Consider the following 18,327-nt stretch of genomic DNA (forward strand, 5'->3'; position numbering starts at 1 on the left):
GCAAATATAAGAAAAACAAGCACATTGGTTTCATTTTCTAGTGCAGCATAACACAATCGAGGGTTGATATCTTCCCGAATACAGTAAGTGCTCTATATACAAACATGCATTCCTTACGACCTTGCTCGTACGTTGATAAACCTATGCAAGGCATCAAGGAGTGCTGTTATCCTGCAGAATGCAACACTGCATCACAATCGTGTGCTAACTCACAATTGTGACGAACTGATCTAGCTGGGCGTGCAATGCAACCAGAGCCAAATAAAAACAATAACTGTCCACGGGCAAAATGCTGGACAGTTCCTGACATCACGCCGGATTCAATGATACTTTGTTCAGATTATGCCCAAAGTGCGAGTTCCTCTACGCCACACTATGTCGCATAGGCCAACTCAAAAGGAGCCAAATCAGAAATTTTGGGCACGCTTGAATTTTTGAATGTTCGTATCTCAGAAAGTTCGTAAATCAAATGTGCGTAGGAAGAGGACTAACTGTACGTCCACTTTATGAGTGGTAATGAGTTGGTCACCATGATTCCACAGGAATGAAGCTTATTATATGATGTTGCATAGATACTGTAGTATCTCCTGCTGAGAAAGAACTATAATTGGTGCTCTTGGGCACACTTCACAAGGAGAATTTAAACATAGCACAATGATTATGACATAGTGTACTGTATAAAAACGCCACTGGTGTGTTATAAAATGCTGTTATTTACTGTACAAACACCATAGCTTATCTGTAGAACTTCATGTTAGAGTTCACTTTTTGACCCCCGAGACCGGATCTTAGGTTCATAATTTTGTAATAACTAAAATTTTGCATTAACTTTTCTTATACTGTAGGTTGGTTAGGCCTTTTCGTCAGGACCAACGATTTATTTCGTAAAAACGAGAACTTCGTAATGAGGTTGTTCATATTAATGAGAGTCTATTGCACCCACCTACAGAGACCAAATTTAAGTTCAACAAAGTAAAAAATTCAACAGTGCATTAAAATAATTAAGCTCACTCACTTTGAAATTTCTATCTTGAGGATTAGCCCGGAGAATTTTCTGTCCAAACGGTATCCATGGAGGAGCAGCGCCCTCTTCTCCAGCCCAGTTTCTTGAATGCTTAGCTAAGCTCTGAAATGAAAATTCAGCATTCCAGTGTGAAATTTTCAGGTACACAATAAATGAATATTTTTACTGGAAGCCTACAAAGTAACACATCAACCTCCAGCAAAATAAAAAAACTTTAAAAATTTAACCTTCCTAATCCATATTACTTTAAATTGTTGTTGCAATACACAAAAAAGTAGATGTAGTTATGTAGTCACGTAGTAAAAATGTAGTTATGGCCTACTCACCCTATTTAATTCCCACTTTTCTACTAAAGTCGTCACTTGGCCTCCAAGAACTTCAAGATGATGTGGTCTTAGCAAGAGGAGGCCATGCATCATAGGGATAACTGAGCCTTTCAGGAGCACTTTTGTTCCAGGTGGAGTGTTGAGACTGCATTAAAAGATCACTTTTCAATGGAAATTACAACATAAATTATTACTACATTATGTTGCTTGACACAAATTAGAGCATAAGTAAACAATCCTTTGGTATTTCATGAAACACCTCAATTTTTTTCCTAACTGAATTTTTAACACATGGGCAAAAGAGCTCGCTATAAAGCATCAAAAATCTAAAGTCACAATATCTGTTTCAATTACTCAGTGATTCACCCCAAATGCTGATTTGGATATGTGAGGGTAGAGCTCATCCCAGCTTAGAGCTCATCCAATCAGGCTTAGCCACAGGGTTGTAAACATAACACCTTCAAGGTTGGGGGGCCAGTTCCAATCCCTCAGCCACATCACATTTCCAGGATTTTATTTGGGGGTGTCCAAAGGCTTCGCCCATGATTTGAACCCATGACCCTTCAACCAGCATCCAAGAGCTCTACTCCCTACACTCAAATGCTCCCCTGGGTTACGAATATAAATTTAAACACGTGATAAAACCTCCATTGAGCAAATCCAATGTGACTTCGTTGCAAGGGGGTTTGTAATGCAAAGGTGATGTTCAGGTTGTGCTATTTACGGATAAGCAAAAAGATTATGTAGATTGAAGATGTGACTCACAAATGTAGCAGCCACAGTTGACTCTTGGCAGGACATTTTTGAAGGCATGAGAATATCTAAATAAGATAGCAAGAAATATATGTTTTGTGGAATGAATGCTTTTCAACCGGGTCAGAAGTTCTAGTTCACAGACACATCAATGGGGTTATGGCAGAATTACTGTTTTTCCCCTAATTTTGTCAGACGTCATAATTGGTCAAGGAACTAAGCCTTATTCAGTCAGAATCCATGATTTCAGGACAGGTATAATTCATAAGATTATAATAGATCTAACAATCTTAAAAGTTTGTTATAATAAGTATATAGCTATCAATAAACTTCCATATTTTTTAAGTAATACCATCCAGGCTAAGTAATAAAACTAATACCCAGCTATGTGCCAAGATTCCAGGAGAAATTCCCAAATTTAAAATTCCATCTCTTAAGAACTTGACAAGCAATTAGCAATCATCAAATTTGTGTTAAATTTTACTTCTAGCAGTGAATCAACTCCAGAGCATAACATTATCAGCAAAGGACTACACTTTGATGCAACAGAGCCAGGTTCTAATTAACATAACCTACAATTAATGAAAGCAATAGCCGTCTTTTTTATTTACGAAGGCAAATACCTTAAAGATTGAATGTGCTCAAACTCAACAGCTTGGCAAGTAAGCTGACCATCGGAGAGGGTGAATTTCAGCATCCTTGGAGCACCTCGAGATTCTTCATTTGCCTTTGGAGCAGATACATTTCTGACCTTTTGTACTTGAACAACCATCTTGCCACATATCTACCAAATAAATCATGGAACGATGAGAAAATATACAACCAAATATATGAAATACTGCACGCATTAATTATGGCATAAAATTTAATTCTACTTAAAGGGAATTAGAGTAGATGATCAAAAACATATTTGACACCCAGCCAAACATTCCTTATAACAGATACAGTAGCAAATAAAACATAGTCTCCTGAAAGTAATCAAGGATTCCTTATTAGACTATAACACTCTACCATAAAAAATAAACATAACCAAATCAAAGGTTGACACTTTAAAACCCAACTCATGAAGATGAGAAACAATTACATAGATACATTTGTACTGATAGTGAGAAAATTTTAACTTTTCAAGTGGTGGGTTTTCATAAGGTAAAGAGCACAAACCATCCACTATTTACATCACATCTGGATATAGTAACTCCTGTAGAGATAGTGATCCAAATCAGTATTTAATTATGAAGTAGATATGACTGAAAAATAATTAAGAGAAAGAGCACAGCTCATTGAATTCTTCTTAACGCCTGGTCACATAGTACCTGCATTCACACGAGTACAACTTAATGTCTAAATGCATGAACTATTTTGGTGGACTGGAATAGACAATGTTTGATTGCATGAAATTTAAGATTATGTAAGTAATATCCCTTCACTAAAACATGTATAGACCTCAATGTAAGCCGACAATTAGTAAAGTTAAATCACCATTTCAGTATGCAGTAATTGCTTAAAGAGCACATAATTGAAAATGGATTAGACCAAAGGCAGCGCAGTTTCACTTTCAATGCTTTATTGTAAAATATTCCATTTCCCATTCACAATGCGCTACAGTGACACTCTACGAGGAATTGCCTGCTTCATTTTGCGAGGGGAACGTTTGTATGGTTGGACAAAAAAGTAAACCCTCCCTTGAGGGGTCTACTTACGCTCTCCAGCTTTCCATCATTAACGTTTTCAGGAAAGCAGCCTGCGCCAATTTCTCGAAGGTCCACCTACGGATAAAGTTGCAAGGACTCAATAAATACAACTTACTCACCATAGTCTCATAGTCATAAAGAAAAACAAGTTAAGTACATGCCACCGTAGTTTACTCACATCAAGTGCTTTGCGGGTAAGGCTTTTGATATCGCAATTACTTTCGCTACTATTTAGGTGCTTAAGTCCCTCGGGTGAGATATGCCTACAAGAAAAAACATTAATGTGCAAAATATGTTTCCCCTAACCATATACACACTTCTGATGAGCTGCAACGAATGATTTAGCGATTATCAAAACTGAATAAAATCCAGCATCCATTAAAATAAAGTCACAATCAACCACATGTCAATAATGTATCCATGATATTTAGGAGCTTACCATCCGAGTTCTTTCAACTTCTCAAGAACGGCCATCTTTACGTAAGTTCTTGACAAGGGTCGATAGAGAAGAATCGAAAAGATACCTTGCCTAAAATTCTAATTCCTTGTATAAAATCAGGAACTTTAACGATTAGCTAATAAATAGAGAAAAATCATTCGCTCTGATGGTCCATCATGATCATTCTTTTATTTGGGTTTTAGCTCCAGTCATTGAGGAAGCGCAGATGGGCTTCTAAATGCCGGCACGTCGGGATATCGGATATCGGCTGTTGGTGTCGATTAGTGATGGGCAAAGTCGATCATTTTAGTGATTCAATCATTTTGACTCGAGTCACATAAGTGATTCAATCAATTGATTCAATCACTATGATCGAAAAGACTCAAATCAAGATTCAATCACTATATGATCGAAAAGACTCAAATCAAGATTCAATCACTATGATCGAAAAGACTCAAATCAAGATTCAATCACTATGATCGAAAAGACTCAAAGGAGTCATGATTGAAAAGACTCAAAAGGAATCATGATCGGAAAGACTCAATCAATGGATGTAATAAATCACTTTGAATAATCGAATAAATACTGCCTCATCTGCGAAGAGCATTGGTAACGCTGACTGCTATCCATATTATCATTTCATATTCTATTTTAATTGTGAATTCCTAGATGAGTAAATTAGATTGCAAAAATGAAGGAAGCAGTGTCATGAAAATATTTGGGAAGGCGAAACTACCACAGTTTCTTAACACTAATAAAATAATTTCTAACTATAGTTGATCAAAATATAACACAAAATACACCACACACTATGCATGAATCTGATCTGCAGGATAATTTTATGAACGGCACAATAAAATATAACCAGCTTTAACTTCTACTTCTTAACGTTCTCCTACAGGAGTCATCTTAATATTTTCCTTTTACGTGTATTGGTGTTATTAATACTGATAACTGCTGGAAAACATTTAAGAAAAAGATTACACAAGTATTCAGTTCTTCATAACATAGTATTTAATTTTATCACAACTATTTCTGCCCTGACGAAAAGAGATTAAGCATCGGTCGTTCCAAATTTTGAATCAAACCGGAAACCGAGATGATTGATATGAAACCGGAAGTCGGAGTGATTGATGATCGACTTGTTTAACGAAATGAATCATGAGTCATTTGATTCACCTAGTGATTCAATCTTTTTGATCGAATCGTTCATGATCGACCCATCACTAGTGTCGATGCATGTCGATGTGTAGGTGGTGTGCGCTATATGAGTGTCCAGTGGTGTTGTGATTTTAAGTACATTGTCGTTGTTTCCGTTATTCTTCTCTAGGCTTTAGGAAGTTCATTCAAGGACATCAAATAATTTAAAATGATAAGAATTCAACCTCAGAGCGACGACTCAGACTCGCTGGAGGAGAGGAAGAAAGTTCGTGATGCAGTTTTCGGAAACGTTACGTCGTTTTTTCTCCTCATAGGACTTATTCGTGCTGGTATAGTGCATTTTTCATGCCACTAATGCCTGGTATTCCTAGTGGTTTGGGCTATGTTAATAACTTATTGTACTTCTCTTTTTAGTTCCATACGTCTTACAGCAGTTCAAGAGTGTAAATTGACGACCGGACACCATGAAAATGTCTATCAAGAAAATCACCCATGTGTACGCTGCATTTCTGGGATGACCGTATGGCAGAATGTTTTCTAGGGATTGCATTCCATTCATTTTTATTATGGGGTAGTCTGTGGTATTTCCTCAAGTTACCCTACCAGTTATCTCCTGCACACTTATGAACCTACCAGCTATGTATCATCACGTATAACGAATAAATTGTGTACTAGTCTCGTTACCAATTAATTCTCATGTGTTTATTTGTTCTAGTTAAACTTCCAGGTAATGGGTCATCAGGCTATAAGGCCTCCCTCATAGGGATCACCTATAACAATAATAATAATATTTATTGTTCTTGGACAATTGCCCATTAAGAACATTGGCTACAGCATACAAAGGAGTTTACAAAATATGCCAAATATTTCCAAATGGAATACAGCACAACTAACACATCAGAGCATAAATATGAAATATTGAAGTTAATTCATCGCAGCAAGAATACCTTTGTCTACATACCCAACACAACAATTATAGTAGAACATGAAAAGTGATAAACCATTTACTCCAACAAATATGGCATGCAAAATCTAACAGACCTGAGGGAAAAATTATAAAAAATTGATTATGAATTGTTGAAATCACAATGACGACTAAATGCATATATAACTAAATGCAAACTTGTTAAGTATACTTAACAAGTTTGAAAACCAGTAAATGCTTTCAGTGGCATGGACATAAATTTTTAAACATGCTAATGGTATTGCAGCTACGATATATTTTGTATCTCACATTGTTCAAGTAGTTTGCTGGTACCTTTTTAGTGCACTCCCTTATTGCTACCAAACCCACATGTATGCTAACTACAAAGATTTATAACTAGAAACCACAGGAATAGGAAGACACAACAGTGAAAAACAATACAAAAATACCCGAAGTATAAAATGAAGTTGTACACTTTCAAGGGTTTGAATAAATTGAAGAAATCTTTGCTTGAAAGAAGACAAAGATAGAATCTTATAAATCCTTTGGAATACTGTTCCATGGACGTGCTCCAACGACAGAGAAATATTTTTCACCGGTGGTAGTTCTGTGTTGGGGGGTGATAAGATAATCTGGAGCCATTCTAGTCAAAATTTTGGATTTTTTATTTCTGACAGAAAAAATTTGCTTCAGGTAGCTTGGCAGATCATTTTTGAGAAGAGACAAGGGGTATATAAAAGGATCATAACTATGGGGGGTAGCGGGCAAAGCCAAGTAGTGACATTATAGTTAATGAGTTTATTTCCTTGAAAAAACAGTATTATTTTAGTTACATACCTCAAACTAATACATATTATTTGTCGTGGGTTTAAAAAAAATTTGTTGAATACTTTTGTTTCAATTCAGTACTGATTTTTCTTGAAGGCTTTTGCAAATTTTGCTTCTAGAGGGGGCAGCTGCCCCTCGCTGGGTACACCCGTGAGTATATACCAAGCAGGTACTTCATCTTGGCTTTTGCTTTCAACAAATCAAGATGGTTGAAGTAGGGGGAAATGTGATTATCCTTTTTTATATAAAAAATAAACCTAACGCACATATTTAATGAGCGTTGAATCTTAGCATTGTGCTCTTCAGTTAGATCCTAATAGACCAGACAGGAATAATCGATATGAGGGAAAATTAGCGAGAATACTAACTGCTCGCGAGAGTGAGGTGGCAGAAGGTCTTTTTGGGTTTTAAGATGGTAGAAGATCACATTAACCCAATTGCATGTGGCTTGCACATGATTCTGCCAAGACAAGTTACACATCAAAATAGCACTCAGATTTTTAACATAATTTGAATATGGTATTACAGTGTCATAATAATAATTTTATTGGTCCCAGGACTTTACATTGTAAAATATAGGACATGTCATACACAAAAATAAATACATACACAATCAGAATCAGACACTTCTGTGGTAGGCAAATTCCTCTAGAAACTGAGTTGTGCTATAATAGCCTTTGTTGACTAGAAAGAGTTTAAGATTAGATTTGAAAATTGCCCTTGTAGAAGCTTTTTTTAAGGTTGGCCGAAGATAACAGTTGGTGTCAACTGTTATCTTCGGTATAGCGTTTACATTCACATTTCTGAGTAGATTTGAGGTAATAAGTACAATTGATTTGGTTTTGTTACAGTTAAGAACAAAGTTGTTACCTACAGCCCATCAGCAGATATCAATCAATACTCTTTCGATATCTGTGAATGGCCCAGACAGGAGCGGATTAAGGTCTTTGTTTTGGATGGAGGGGGGTAGTTCGTTTCTAGGGTGCCTTGTTGGTACCCAGTACCTCACAGTGAAATTCCATCTTTGTTATGCTATGCATAGACAAGTGGCTTGTGATATTTGACAATCATTTTAAAAATAGAAGTAGATTACTGACAGAAGCTGTCGAAGTTCTTGCTATAAGAAAAGTTGTTATGAAAATAGCATGGATCATGCAGGAAATCTTAAATCTCACTGAGGAAAGAAGATAGCACAAGACTGCAACAACAGAGGAACGGTAGAATAGTTATAAGAGAGTAATAAATGAGACTTATCGCAAAGTGAGGTAGGCTACATAGGTGGATTTAGGTTGGCTTGATTCACTTGCCCCCAGGGTGCTTAAAAAATACAAAATTTATAATACGTTATCACTAAGATCATTTTGATGGGTGTGTTCCATAATTTAATTTCATATTAATAACTTTCCTGTAGAAATAAAGAGAATATTTTGTACAGTAATAATCGTATGTTGTTTGAAATGTGAAAAGACCGTTTGCCTGTCAGACCCTAGTGAACATTTGTTGCATTAGTGGCCTTAGAGAAAGCATTTGACAATGTGGATTGGAACACAATGCTTGGAATCCTGAAAGAAATTGGAGTCCTTTACAATGACAGGAGAATCATCTGCAGTTCATGCATAAACCAAGTAGGTATAGGTGATAAGATCAGGATCCAACAGTGAAGAAGCAAGAATTGGGGAAGGAGTAAGACAAGTCTGTGCTGTGTCACCCATAATTTTCAATGTCTACTTTGAGGAAGCCATAAATGAAATCAAAGAAAAGGCCTTGGGGGTGAATATCCATGGATAAAAAGTGGGTATGTTACATTTGCCCACAATGTAGCTGTTGTAGCGGAGACAGAGACGGATTTGAAAAATATTCTGGTTACTCAAGATAGGGTAATGGTTAGATTTCAGCTGAAAATAAGCACAAAGAAAACCAAGAAATTAGTACGCAGCAGTAGAGAAGAAGTCAAGACTAATATTGAAATTGGGAAACAAAAACTGGTAAACGTGGATGAATTCTGTTATTTAGGAAGCAGAATAACTGGTGAAGGAGAAGCAAAAAAGAAATTATCATCATAATAGCACAGGCAAAGAGAGCAGTCCACCAAAAGAAAGATCTACTCACAGCAGGAAATTTAAACAAAAGTAAGGAAACAAATTATCAGAACTTGACATTTGGAGTATGCTTCTTTAAGGAATCAAGGCATGGACAATGACAGCAGCAAAGAAATCAAGGATAAAGCCTTTGAAATGTGGTGCCACAGATGAATGATGAGGATCAAATGGACCGAGTTAGTAATGAGGAAGTCTTAAGATGAGTAGGAGAGAAGAGAAGTCTCATGAAAACCTTGATAAGAAGACGGAACAACTTGATATATAGGCCAATGGCTTGATGAAGACAATCATGCAGGGACAAGTAGATGGCAAGAATGGAAAATGAAGACCTGGGACAAAATATATGGAACAGTTGAAGAAGGATGTGAAAGAGAAGAAATATGTAAGTTTGAAGATCAGCTGATAGAAGAACTGAGTGGAGAGCTGTGTCCAACCAATCTTAGGATTGTTGAGCATTGATGATGATTAGTTTGTTTAGCTTGTGAAATAAAAATTTTGCTGGAGAGCCACCTCAAAGATTACATCTTTCCAATTTATCCAGAAAGTATGAGGTGGCGGTCACCCCACCCCTTTTACCCATCAATCATTTACAGGGGTGGATCCAGGATTTCTTTCTGGGGGACACAAAAATGCCTCGTAATACAAAACGATTGCAATGATAATGGGACTATTAAAAATCTTGCATATTTTTAAGGGTCGGGGGGGAGCATGTGCCTCCCCCTTATATCCACCTATGATCATTTATATTGAATTCAGTTCTAGGATGATAAGGTATTGATTAGCCAGCTGTCCAGAGGGTTGCAGGTTCAGGTGGGTGCATGTGATAAACAGTGTAAGTAGAATTAAGAATCTTGAATATCAATTACCAGGAGATAAAGGCCATGCAATTTTGTACTTTGGATATCAATGGGCTAAATATAGAGCAAGTGTTTGTAAGGGAGTGAGGCTTGGATGTTTTCAACTGCATAGAAGTCAAAAGTGGAAGCATTTCAATTGTGGTGCAACAGTAGACGGATGAAGATAAAATGGATTGACCGAGTAGTATTGAGGAAGTGCTAAGAGGAGTTGGAGAAAAGATCGAGAAGCCTTCAAACCTTGAGCATAAGACAGGACAATTTAGTTAGCCACATCATGATGGCCTGATGAAAACAATCGTAGGAGGACAGGTGGATGGGAAGAAGGGCATGGGATGACCCTGAGTGAATTACGTAAACTTACTGTTCCTGTAACCAAGAAAACAACCAGTGCAGGTTATTAAGGATGAAAAAGATAAGAAATACATCACTATGATATGGCCAGCAGGCAGGATAGTAGAATGGAGAGCTGCATCAATGCAATCTAAGGATTGTAGACTTATAATAAATAGACTGGAGACATTCGCAGTGTGGTATGGAGGAAAATGGAGAAGGTAAGACAGAATGAGAGGAGAGATGGGAATGGTGAAGTTCTCGAGATTATGGGTAAGAAGACAGAACTGCAAGAGAAGGAATTAATGCAGATAAAGTGTGGATGATGGATGGTAAAGCCATGATAGAGCAGGGAAGGATAGCTAGCTGGGAAAAAGGGTGGAAGAAAAAAAGGTTCTTGGATAGAATAATAACAGGCTAGAAAGAGAAAGTTTCAATCTGGTTAGGCTGAAGTCGTGAATAGTAAGTATTTTTCTCTTTAAGATGAAATATTATGCATGGGTGCCTTTCAAGTATTTGACTACCAACAAGAAATATATAAAAGCTTGTAGGGGAAATAAGGGGGGAATGGGTCAGTGGGAGGTAAGGGAGTTCAAATTTCCCTCTTTTGATTTAAGTCTGTTAGCTCTTGCTTTTCTCACATGCATGAGAAGCAGTAGCTGCATTTCCTCATAAAATGGCTCCTGGCTCACTTCTATGAATGTAAGTGAAGAAGAGGATATTGGTTTTCACACCAATTTTGGTAACTTTCATGAGATGCTTTAACTTATAATTTCTATTATTATAATTATGACTTTCTCTCACTGGAAGCACTGATGCAAATGCATGTCCTTCGGGTGTATAACTGGTAATTTCAATAACATCTAGTTGCTTCTTAAAGCCTATTAATACCTGTGAAATACAAAATGCAGGCCTTTAAGGGAGGTCTGGAACATCAGATATGTGAGAGGAATGGGACAGTGTCCCACTTCCCCCAGGCACTATTACTTTAAGCTTTATTTTGTAAGGCATTTTAATTTTTAGTTTTAGGTCATTATGCCTCATAAGTGGCAGGGAACAAAATGTGTAGGATAGTATGTGACCAAGAAATCAGTGGAAGAGGTTATAACGTAATTGCGCAGATTAGCCCTAAAAACGTGTCGAAATATCAAGAATGCAAGCTTGGAATTAGATCAGGGGCTATTTTGCTATCTCACACTCATGAATTTTTGCATGTGTTCTAAAGATTCACCACTTTACACGACAAAATTTTGATTGCACCTTCGTACATACATCCGATTGCACAATGACGTACCCTTGTAAAACAGCCTTTAAAATTGAGTGACTTCTCATAGAAGTGCATGTTATTATCCCAAGGAAACTTCCTTTTGTCATTTACCAAAAAGTAGTACAATAGGTCGTTCAACTGAGGTTCATACTTGAAAATTCCATGTTTTCCCACGCTTGCCAGAATGGTGATTTTTTCCATAAGTGCAACTTAAATACAGGTTGGAAAGTCATTACAGGCCAATTTGTAAATCACTTCTTTGGAATCAACTAAATTAATTTTTTTCAAGAAATATCCACAATCCCTACACTTCTCATAGGGGCCTGTATGAAATTTAATGGAAATGGTCAGTACAACAATACGGGCTCTTTCACCATTGATTGTCATAGGAATTGAAACATTGAAGAGACCCGTATTTTCCTATTCATCACAGCAATTTGCAATGAAAATAATATATAAATCTTAACACTCTTGCACATAAATTGATTACGTGAAAGACCCCTGCCAAGCAGTTCACCACATCTCAGCTACTCACTGGCCTCTTGCATCTGCTTTGCAAGGTTATTTGTTGTATTCAGTTTTTCTGAAGTACAACTCGCACGTACTATATTGGTTATTGCCCAGCATTTCGTGCCTGTTTCTGATCACTTTTTTAAAGGGAATAATTCAGTTTTAATTTCAGTGGAGGGTTTCATAAACTTTCTTGGAAGGGGAGAGGTTGGAAAGGGAGGGGTGGGAGTTTTTTTACTACAAAAGAAAGTAGGATCCCATGTGTGGTTGGTTTTGAAGCCACAGTCCCCATTTAAGTTTTCCTGCACTTCCTTATCTCCGATGCCTTGCATGTTAGCCAGGGTTTAAACATTTTTCACTTCTGCAATCTTTTATTTTTTTGGAGTAGATCAAGTTCTGAGCTCTGCTACTGCTGACATCAGAGGTTGCACAAGTCAAATGGCATGCCATAGTTTGTTATCCAATTCAGGCTTTAACTGATAAGACTGCTTTCCCTGATATATTCATTGTTGCAGGTTTGGCAAGGGGAACTTCCTGAACATGTTAATGAACTGAATCTAATGATGTCACACACTCATGAAAAGGGGACTGAAACTTGCAAATACTTTTTACTTTGGACAGTACATATGTCTGAATGAGGAAGAATTATTTTCCATCATTACATACCTTTCCCTTCCATCTAATGGATTCTTTTCATAAATTACGATTCTAAATATCAGTGAATGACCCCATCAGCCAATATGTATAGGTATAATTGTCAACCAGAAGAAAAAATTTTAAACGCAACTGAGAGCAAAAAAGTATCAGAAAGGTAGGTTTTCAGAATAAGTCTGCATAAGAAAATCAGCCGAATATTTTGTCAAGATTTATTATAAAATCATCAAATGCTCTTGACCATATACTCCAGAAAACAGAAATATCCAAATTTGCAATGTCTTTTGATTCAGTTTTTACATAAAAGCCTTATTTATAACATGGGAAAACAAATCTCAAATATGATTCGGTAATAATAATTAGAAATAACTTTGCAACTTTTAGATATTACTGTATTCTGTAGTTATGTACAAACTGAAGTAACACTTTACACTGTACATTGAGCGCTTCAAATATTGATCACTACACTAAACATGCTACCATCCATAATAAATAAGGAAATATTAGGTATTGCACAGGTGGGCAGACACGGGAATCACAGTGCAATCCAAACCAAAAGGTCAAACTGCACAGCACAATACACCCTTCAAAATTGCAGGAAACACTTTGGTGGAATGTAATGGTGAAGATTTTTTTGTCATTTTATAGAAAAAAATATACATATACAATTAAAGGAAACATGGGGTAAGTTTCATACAACCAGATGGGTGATGAGTGCCAAACAGTTTGAATCCCCTTGCGTCAACAGCAGCCTTAAGAAAGTCACTTTAAGCCAAATAAAGGCTCAGAATGCAAGTCTTCCCAGGCAACCACCTGTTTTTTCTTTCTTCTTCTTCACAACCACCAACTGGCCCAATTATTCAGTGATTTCACCTCCTCATTCCTTTCCGCAACATCAAGAATCTGAGATCTTTCATATTTAAACATTATTTTATAAATGTTATAGGCATGATTCATGAATTAGTGGCATTCCTATGAAAATGAAAATTTTCCTTGATGTTGAAATCACTGGCAATCTCAAGGGCACCACAGCTTCTCGAGACAAAAAATACCGTTCCCACAATCCATTTTTTTCCGTGCTGTTGAAAGTTTCCGTGTGCAAAGAAAAGCACCACACAACAGTCTTAGGGGTGAAATTTGTAAAGGGAGTTCCAAGACTTAAATAGATGTCCATCTTGACTCGGGCCCTCATCTTGTTTACACCAAATAACTACCACCATAAGCTGAAATGTTTTGTCCTCGCATATTTTACAGCAAAATTAAGTCTTCATTTGAAAAGAGGTTTCAAGAGGGGTAATGATAGCACTACTGACAAAATTCTCTAAGGAGCAAGCACAGGAGAGGCCTTGTGGCAAACAAGAAAAACTATTATCATGGGGATTTAACTAGTGTTGTGACTGCATTTCAAGGTTCCATAGTAACTAACTATACAAATGTGTTAACTCTTACAGCAATGTAAACAAGATTTACTTAGAAAAACGCACACAGTTTTATCAACTTCATAATATTACGACAACATTTTTGCAATTTCACTCTTCTACAGACCAGTAATTGCAAAGATTATAAAATAAACAAATTGCACCTGTGTGCAATTGCTTTTTAAATTTGTTCACAATCTTTAATTCAGCACTAACACAGCCTCACATAGCCAATACTTTTTTAAGACTCCCAAATGCTCCATCCTCAGGAATAACAAATCACACACTATTTACACTTTTTAAGTCACTGTAATTATCCACAGCCCAGAAAGACGATTTCCACAGGGGAACAAGGGCTCACAAGAGGCGGGGTGGGGGAATAAAAATTGAATCCTCAATATCAGCGCACATTCTCCATAGATGTTGGGGTGATGCACCTGAACACAATTTGTTTCAAATACAAAAATGATGGTCAGCTTTCAATTCTTACAATTTGGCGGGTACTACAATTGTTCAACAAATTTGGACAGTTGGTCCTGAGGAGTCATTGGAGTCATATCAGACTCACCACCTACACCACCAGGCCCAGCACCAGGTCCACCTAAGCCTAATTGTCCTGGACCAGCCGGACTCGGATGGGGCATTCCCACAACACCACCACCCCCAGCCCCACCATGCCCACCACCCGCCAACTGCGAGAGCATCATCTCACTACTTCCCAGTCCCCCACTGTCTGGTCCACTGCCTGGGGCAGGCATGCCGGGATGAGGTGAATGGGTTGGCGTAGGCGTGTGGTGATGGGGTGAAGGGACGGGCTGCGAGCGAGGAGAGGGAATGGGCTGGTTTCGCGGGGATGGGATCATGCCTCCCTGCCCTTGTCCAACTACCATGCCACCCCCACCAGCTCCTCGCGGCGAGGGGTTTGGCTGGGGCGAGCGCACTGCTTGTGAGAGCGTGGGGGGAGGGGAACGCACCTGCTGCATCAACTGCTGCTGCTGTTGCTGCTGCTGTTGAACCTGAGAAGGATTCGGGGGTCCCATCATACCCTGGCCGGGGGACATCGGCGGGGGGGTGGGTTTGAGGCCCTGCTGCTGCTGAGCTGACGCAACAGCTTGCTGCTGCTGCAAAAGCATCGCTGCAGCCTGCGCATTCGGCTGCCCCTGAAACTGGGGCGGTCCTTGAGGGCCTGCACCATACCCGTCAGGACCACCACCAGGGCTTTGCTGAAATCCACCATGCTGCTGTTGCTGCTGAGCAAATGCCATGGACCCAGGATGTGGCTGCCTGGGTGGCCGCTGGCCATAAGGTGGTGTTGGAGGTTGTTGGAACCCACCTTGTTGCTGATGCTGCTGCTGTTGTTGTTGCTGTTGCCTCTGCATGGCCATGAACTGGTGCTTGTACCAACTCTGCTGCTGTGTCATCATTTGCGATTGGCCTGGGCCGCCAACCATGCTAACCTGTTGCTGTTGCTGCTGCATACCACCCACTTGAACAGAGTTGCCTTGGGCCACCATCATGCCTGGGGGTCCACCGCCTTGCATCTGCATACCCCCTCCTCCACCTGGCATCTGCATCCTTGGCTGCATTCCTACCCCTTGCATTCCCGCTTGCATCTGCTGCTGTTGTTGCTGCTGCTGTTGTTGCTGTTGCTGCTGTTGTTGCTGTTGCTGTAGCATCTGCTGCTGTTGTTGCTGGGCCTGCATCGGCTGCTGGTGCTGTTGTTGCTGCATTCCTTGTTGCTGCTGCTGGATATGCCTCTGTTTCAAGAAAGCAGCCATCAACTGAGGATTCTTTTTCAGAATCTGCAATATCTGATTCTGCTGTTCAGGGGTATTCGGCTTCTTGAGTGTGTACAAGAGTTGGTGAAGTGCCTGCTTTGCTGGTTGTGAAACACCACCAGATGCAACAGCAAGACTAGGTGGACCTTCCTGAGCTCCACCAGCTGGATGAACTCCACCCATTCCTACCGTCAACAGATTCCCTTGAACAGTTTGCTGAGGAATCAATTGGTTGGGTGCTGTCTGCCTGATACCAGAATTTTGCTGCATACCACCAGGAAACCTAAAAATGGAAACATTAGTTAATACATTTGCATACATTGTTTATTGATAGGGTTACGGTGTTTCTTTAAAAATACTTTCTAGTGAACACATAATATTCAAAAGGTTAAAATGCGTGTGCCTTCAAATCTCTGGCTCTACCAGTTTTAGAGCTTGGGGTCCAGAGTCAGAACCAAAGCCAAAAAGAAAGCACAGAAAACTATCTTGTAAGTTCATATCAGGAAATGCTGCGTGGAAAACATTTTTTGCTCAATGTTTCTCTGCTCTAACTGGGAGCATTATCAAGAGAATATTAACAATATCTAGAAAAAAATGTCAAGACAATATTTATGATCGAAAAATCTATAAAATATATATTAATAATAACACTCCCAGTATCAGGAGAGAAATGTTAAAGGAAAAAGGTTTTCCACGCAGCATTTCGGAAAGGAACTTACAAGATAGATAAAAGAAGCTGCATAAATATTCAAACACTGAGATCTATATTGCATGAAGCCTCTTGCGTGACTGACTCAGAAATGGATACAATTTCATTACAACATCCAATTAGAAAACTTGTTTACATTACCTACTTTAAGCAGTGATGTTATGTAGCTTTAGAATAAACTCTGTTTGAAAAGAGTTTCTGATATAAGTTTTTGCAGTGTTCAGGTTTCCAGTAGAGCAGATTTCCAGATTCCATCCTTCCAGTCATTGTGATGGTGATGTTTCACTTACAGCACAAAAGGTGAAACTTTGCCATCAAAATGACTATGCTGACGGAACCCAAGAATCTGCTCCACAGAAAAAAAAACTATGAGTTACCTGCAGCAAAGAAGTTTGTCACAAAGAGGTTTCTAGTACCTTGAACGTTTTTATATTTCATCACTACACTCTTAAAATCAATTTAATCACATACTCTTCCACTCCAGATAATTTTTTGAGAATTCCCATACATCTTGGCACTTAAATGAAATAGAAAATACCAGGTGTTTAAAAATGAAGTGGGGTTTTAACTTTATAATATTTATTACACTTATCTTAAAGCTTAAATGATACATCAAATGAGAGAGCTACTCGAGCAGTTTTGTTTGTTGGCCACAAAGCGCATGCGCAGCCAATGTTTACGCCGCCATCCTTTTCAAAGCGCAAGTAACAAAGATGACTACTTATAAAAAGAAAGCTTTATGTGTTTTGCAGTTTGCAAAGACAGAATCTATAGTTACTGTGCAACGTGCCTTCTCTACTGAGTTTGGCTGTGATCCTCCAGGTGATAACAAAATCTTACCTCCACAACCAGCAGACTTTTCCGAATAAAGAAATAGGATAGAAGCAGCCGTTACAGCAATTACTCGAGAGACACTTATCATAACCTTTTGGGAAGAACTCGCATATCATCTTAACGTGTGCCAACTGGTGCACACATTGAACACTTGTAGGCTTTCATGTAAAACCGTCTAAGTTGCTCTTTCATTTCATGTATTACAGTGGAACCCCGATTTATCGTTCCCGCATTCATCGTTTTCCCGCATTCATCGTTCGCCGCTCTTGGTCCCAAATTAAGTTCCATAAGGACAATGTAATTTTTTCCCGCATATATCGTTCCCCGAAGTATCGTTTTCCCGCATTTATCGTTTGAAGATCGCGGTCCCGTCGTATAATTTTCCCGCATTTATCGTTTGACGAAAATGAGACGAAGTGTTTACTACGTGTTATTTATGGCTAATAACGACAGACACATAGTTTGAATCTTCCCCAGGAGATAGAAATACGATAGGGAGAAGCTGAGTGCCGTGGGATAGTCACATTATCCCATTTCCCAAGATCCGGTATCCCCCTCCATTCAGCACTCACCTCTCCCCGTCTGAAGCTTTCCTCTTCTCCGAAATAAAAAAAAGATCCCAGCTCGAGCAGGGATCGTATTACGAAGACCTTAGCTTCGAAAGAAAATATCAAGTTCCTCGAGAACAAAAGAAACCTTATTCACGCTTCCCCCTTTCTCGACG

The 18,327-nt window shown here is 38.6% G+C and overlaps 2 protein-coding genes and 1 long non-coding RNA gene across 12 annotated transcripts in view; 1 reads left to right on the forward strand and 2 right to left on the reverse strand.

The window, feature by feature from the left end:
• The window catches only part of LOC124161940 (tudor domain-containing protein 3), a 39,447-nt gene extending 34,959 nt beyond the window's left edge, over nt 1–4,488 (reverse strand). For 2 of the 3 annotated variants that reach the window (XM_046538205.1, XM_046538204.1), the window contains exons 1-6: nt 4,234–4,487; nt 3,973–4,057; nt 3,804–3,869; nt 2,727–2,887; nt 1,351–1,495; nt 1,016–1,126 (exon numbers count right to left, since the gene is read on the reverse strand). In XM_046538205.1, the coding sequence (XP_046394161.1) occupies nt 1,016–1,126; nt 1,351–1,495; nt 2,727–2,887; nt 3,804–3,869; nt 3,973–4,057; nt 4,234–4,268 (603 nt within the window). In that variant the 5' untranslated portion in view covers nt 4,269–4,487. Of the gene's footprint in view, nt 1–1,015; nt 1,127–1,350; nt 1,496–2,726; nt 2,888–3,803; nt 3,870–3,972; nt 4,058–4,233 lie in introns of all 3 variants that reach the window. The other variant, XM_046538206.1, reaches the window with a different exon arrangement.
• Nucleotides 4,489–5,462: 974 nt separating this feature from the next.
• On the forward strand, nt 5,463–6,085 carry LOC124161941. Its single transcript, XR_006865449.1, has 2 exons — nt 5,463–5,723; nt 5,809–6,085. It is a non-coding gene; the product is annotated as an uncharacterized LOC124161941 (long non-coding RNA).
• Nucleotides 6,086–13,062: 6,977 nt separating this feature from the next.
• Nucleotides 13,063–18,327, reverse strand: part of LOC124162015 (histone lysine acetyltransferase CREBBP-like) — a 72,266-nt gene continuing 67,001 nt past the window's right edge. For all 8 annotated transcript variants that reach the window (XM_046538340.1, XM_046538337.1, XM_046538336.1 and 5 more), the window contains one exon: nt 13,063–16,343. In XM_046538340.1, the coding sequence (XP_046394296.1) occupies nt 14,786–16,343 (1,558 nt within the window). In that variant the 3' untranslated portion in view covers nt 13,063–14,785. The remainder of the gene's footprint in view (nt 16,344–18,327) is intronic.

Source organism: Ischnura elegans, chromosome 7 (genome assembly GCF_921293095.1).
Source record: "Ischnura elegans chromosome 7, ioIscEleg1.1, whole genome shotgun sequence".
Classification (NCBI taxonomy): domain Eukaryota; kingdom Metazoa; phylum Arthropoda; class Insecta; order Odonata; family Coenagrionidae; genus Ischnura; species Ischnura elegans.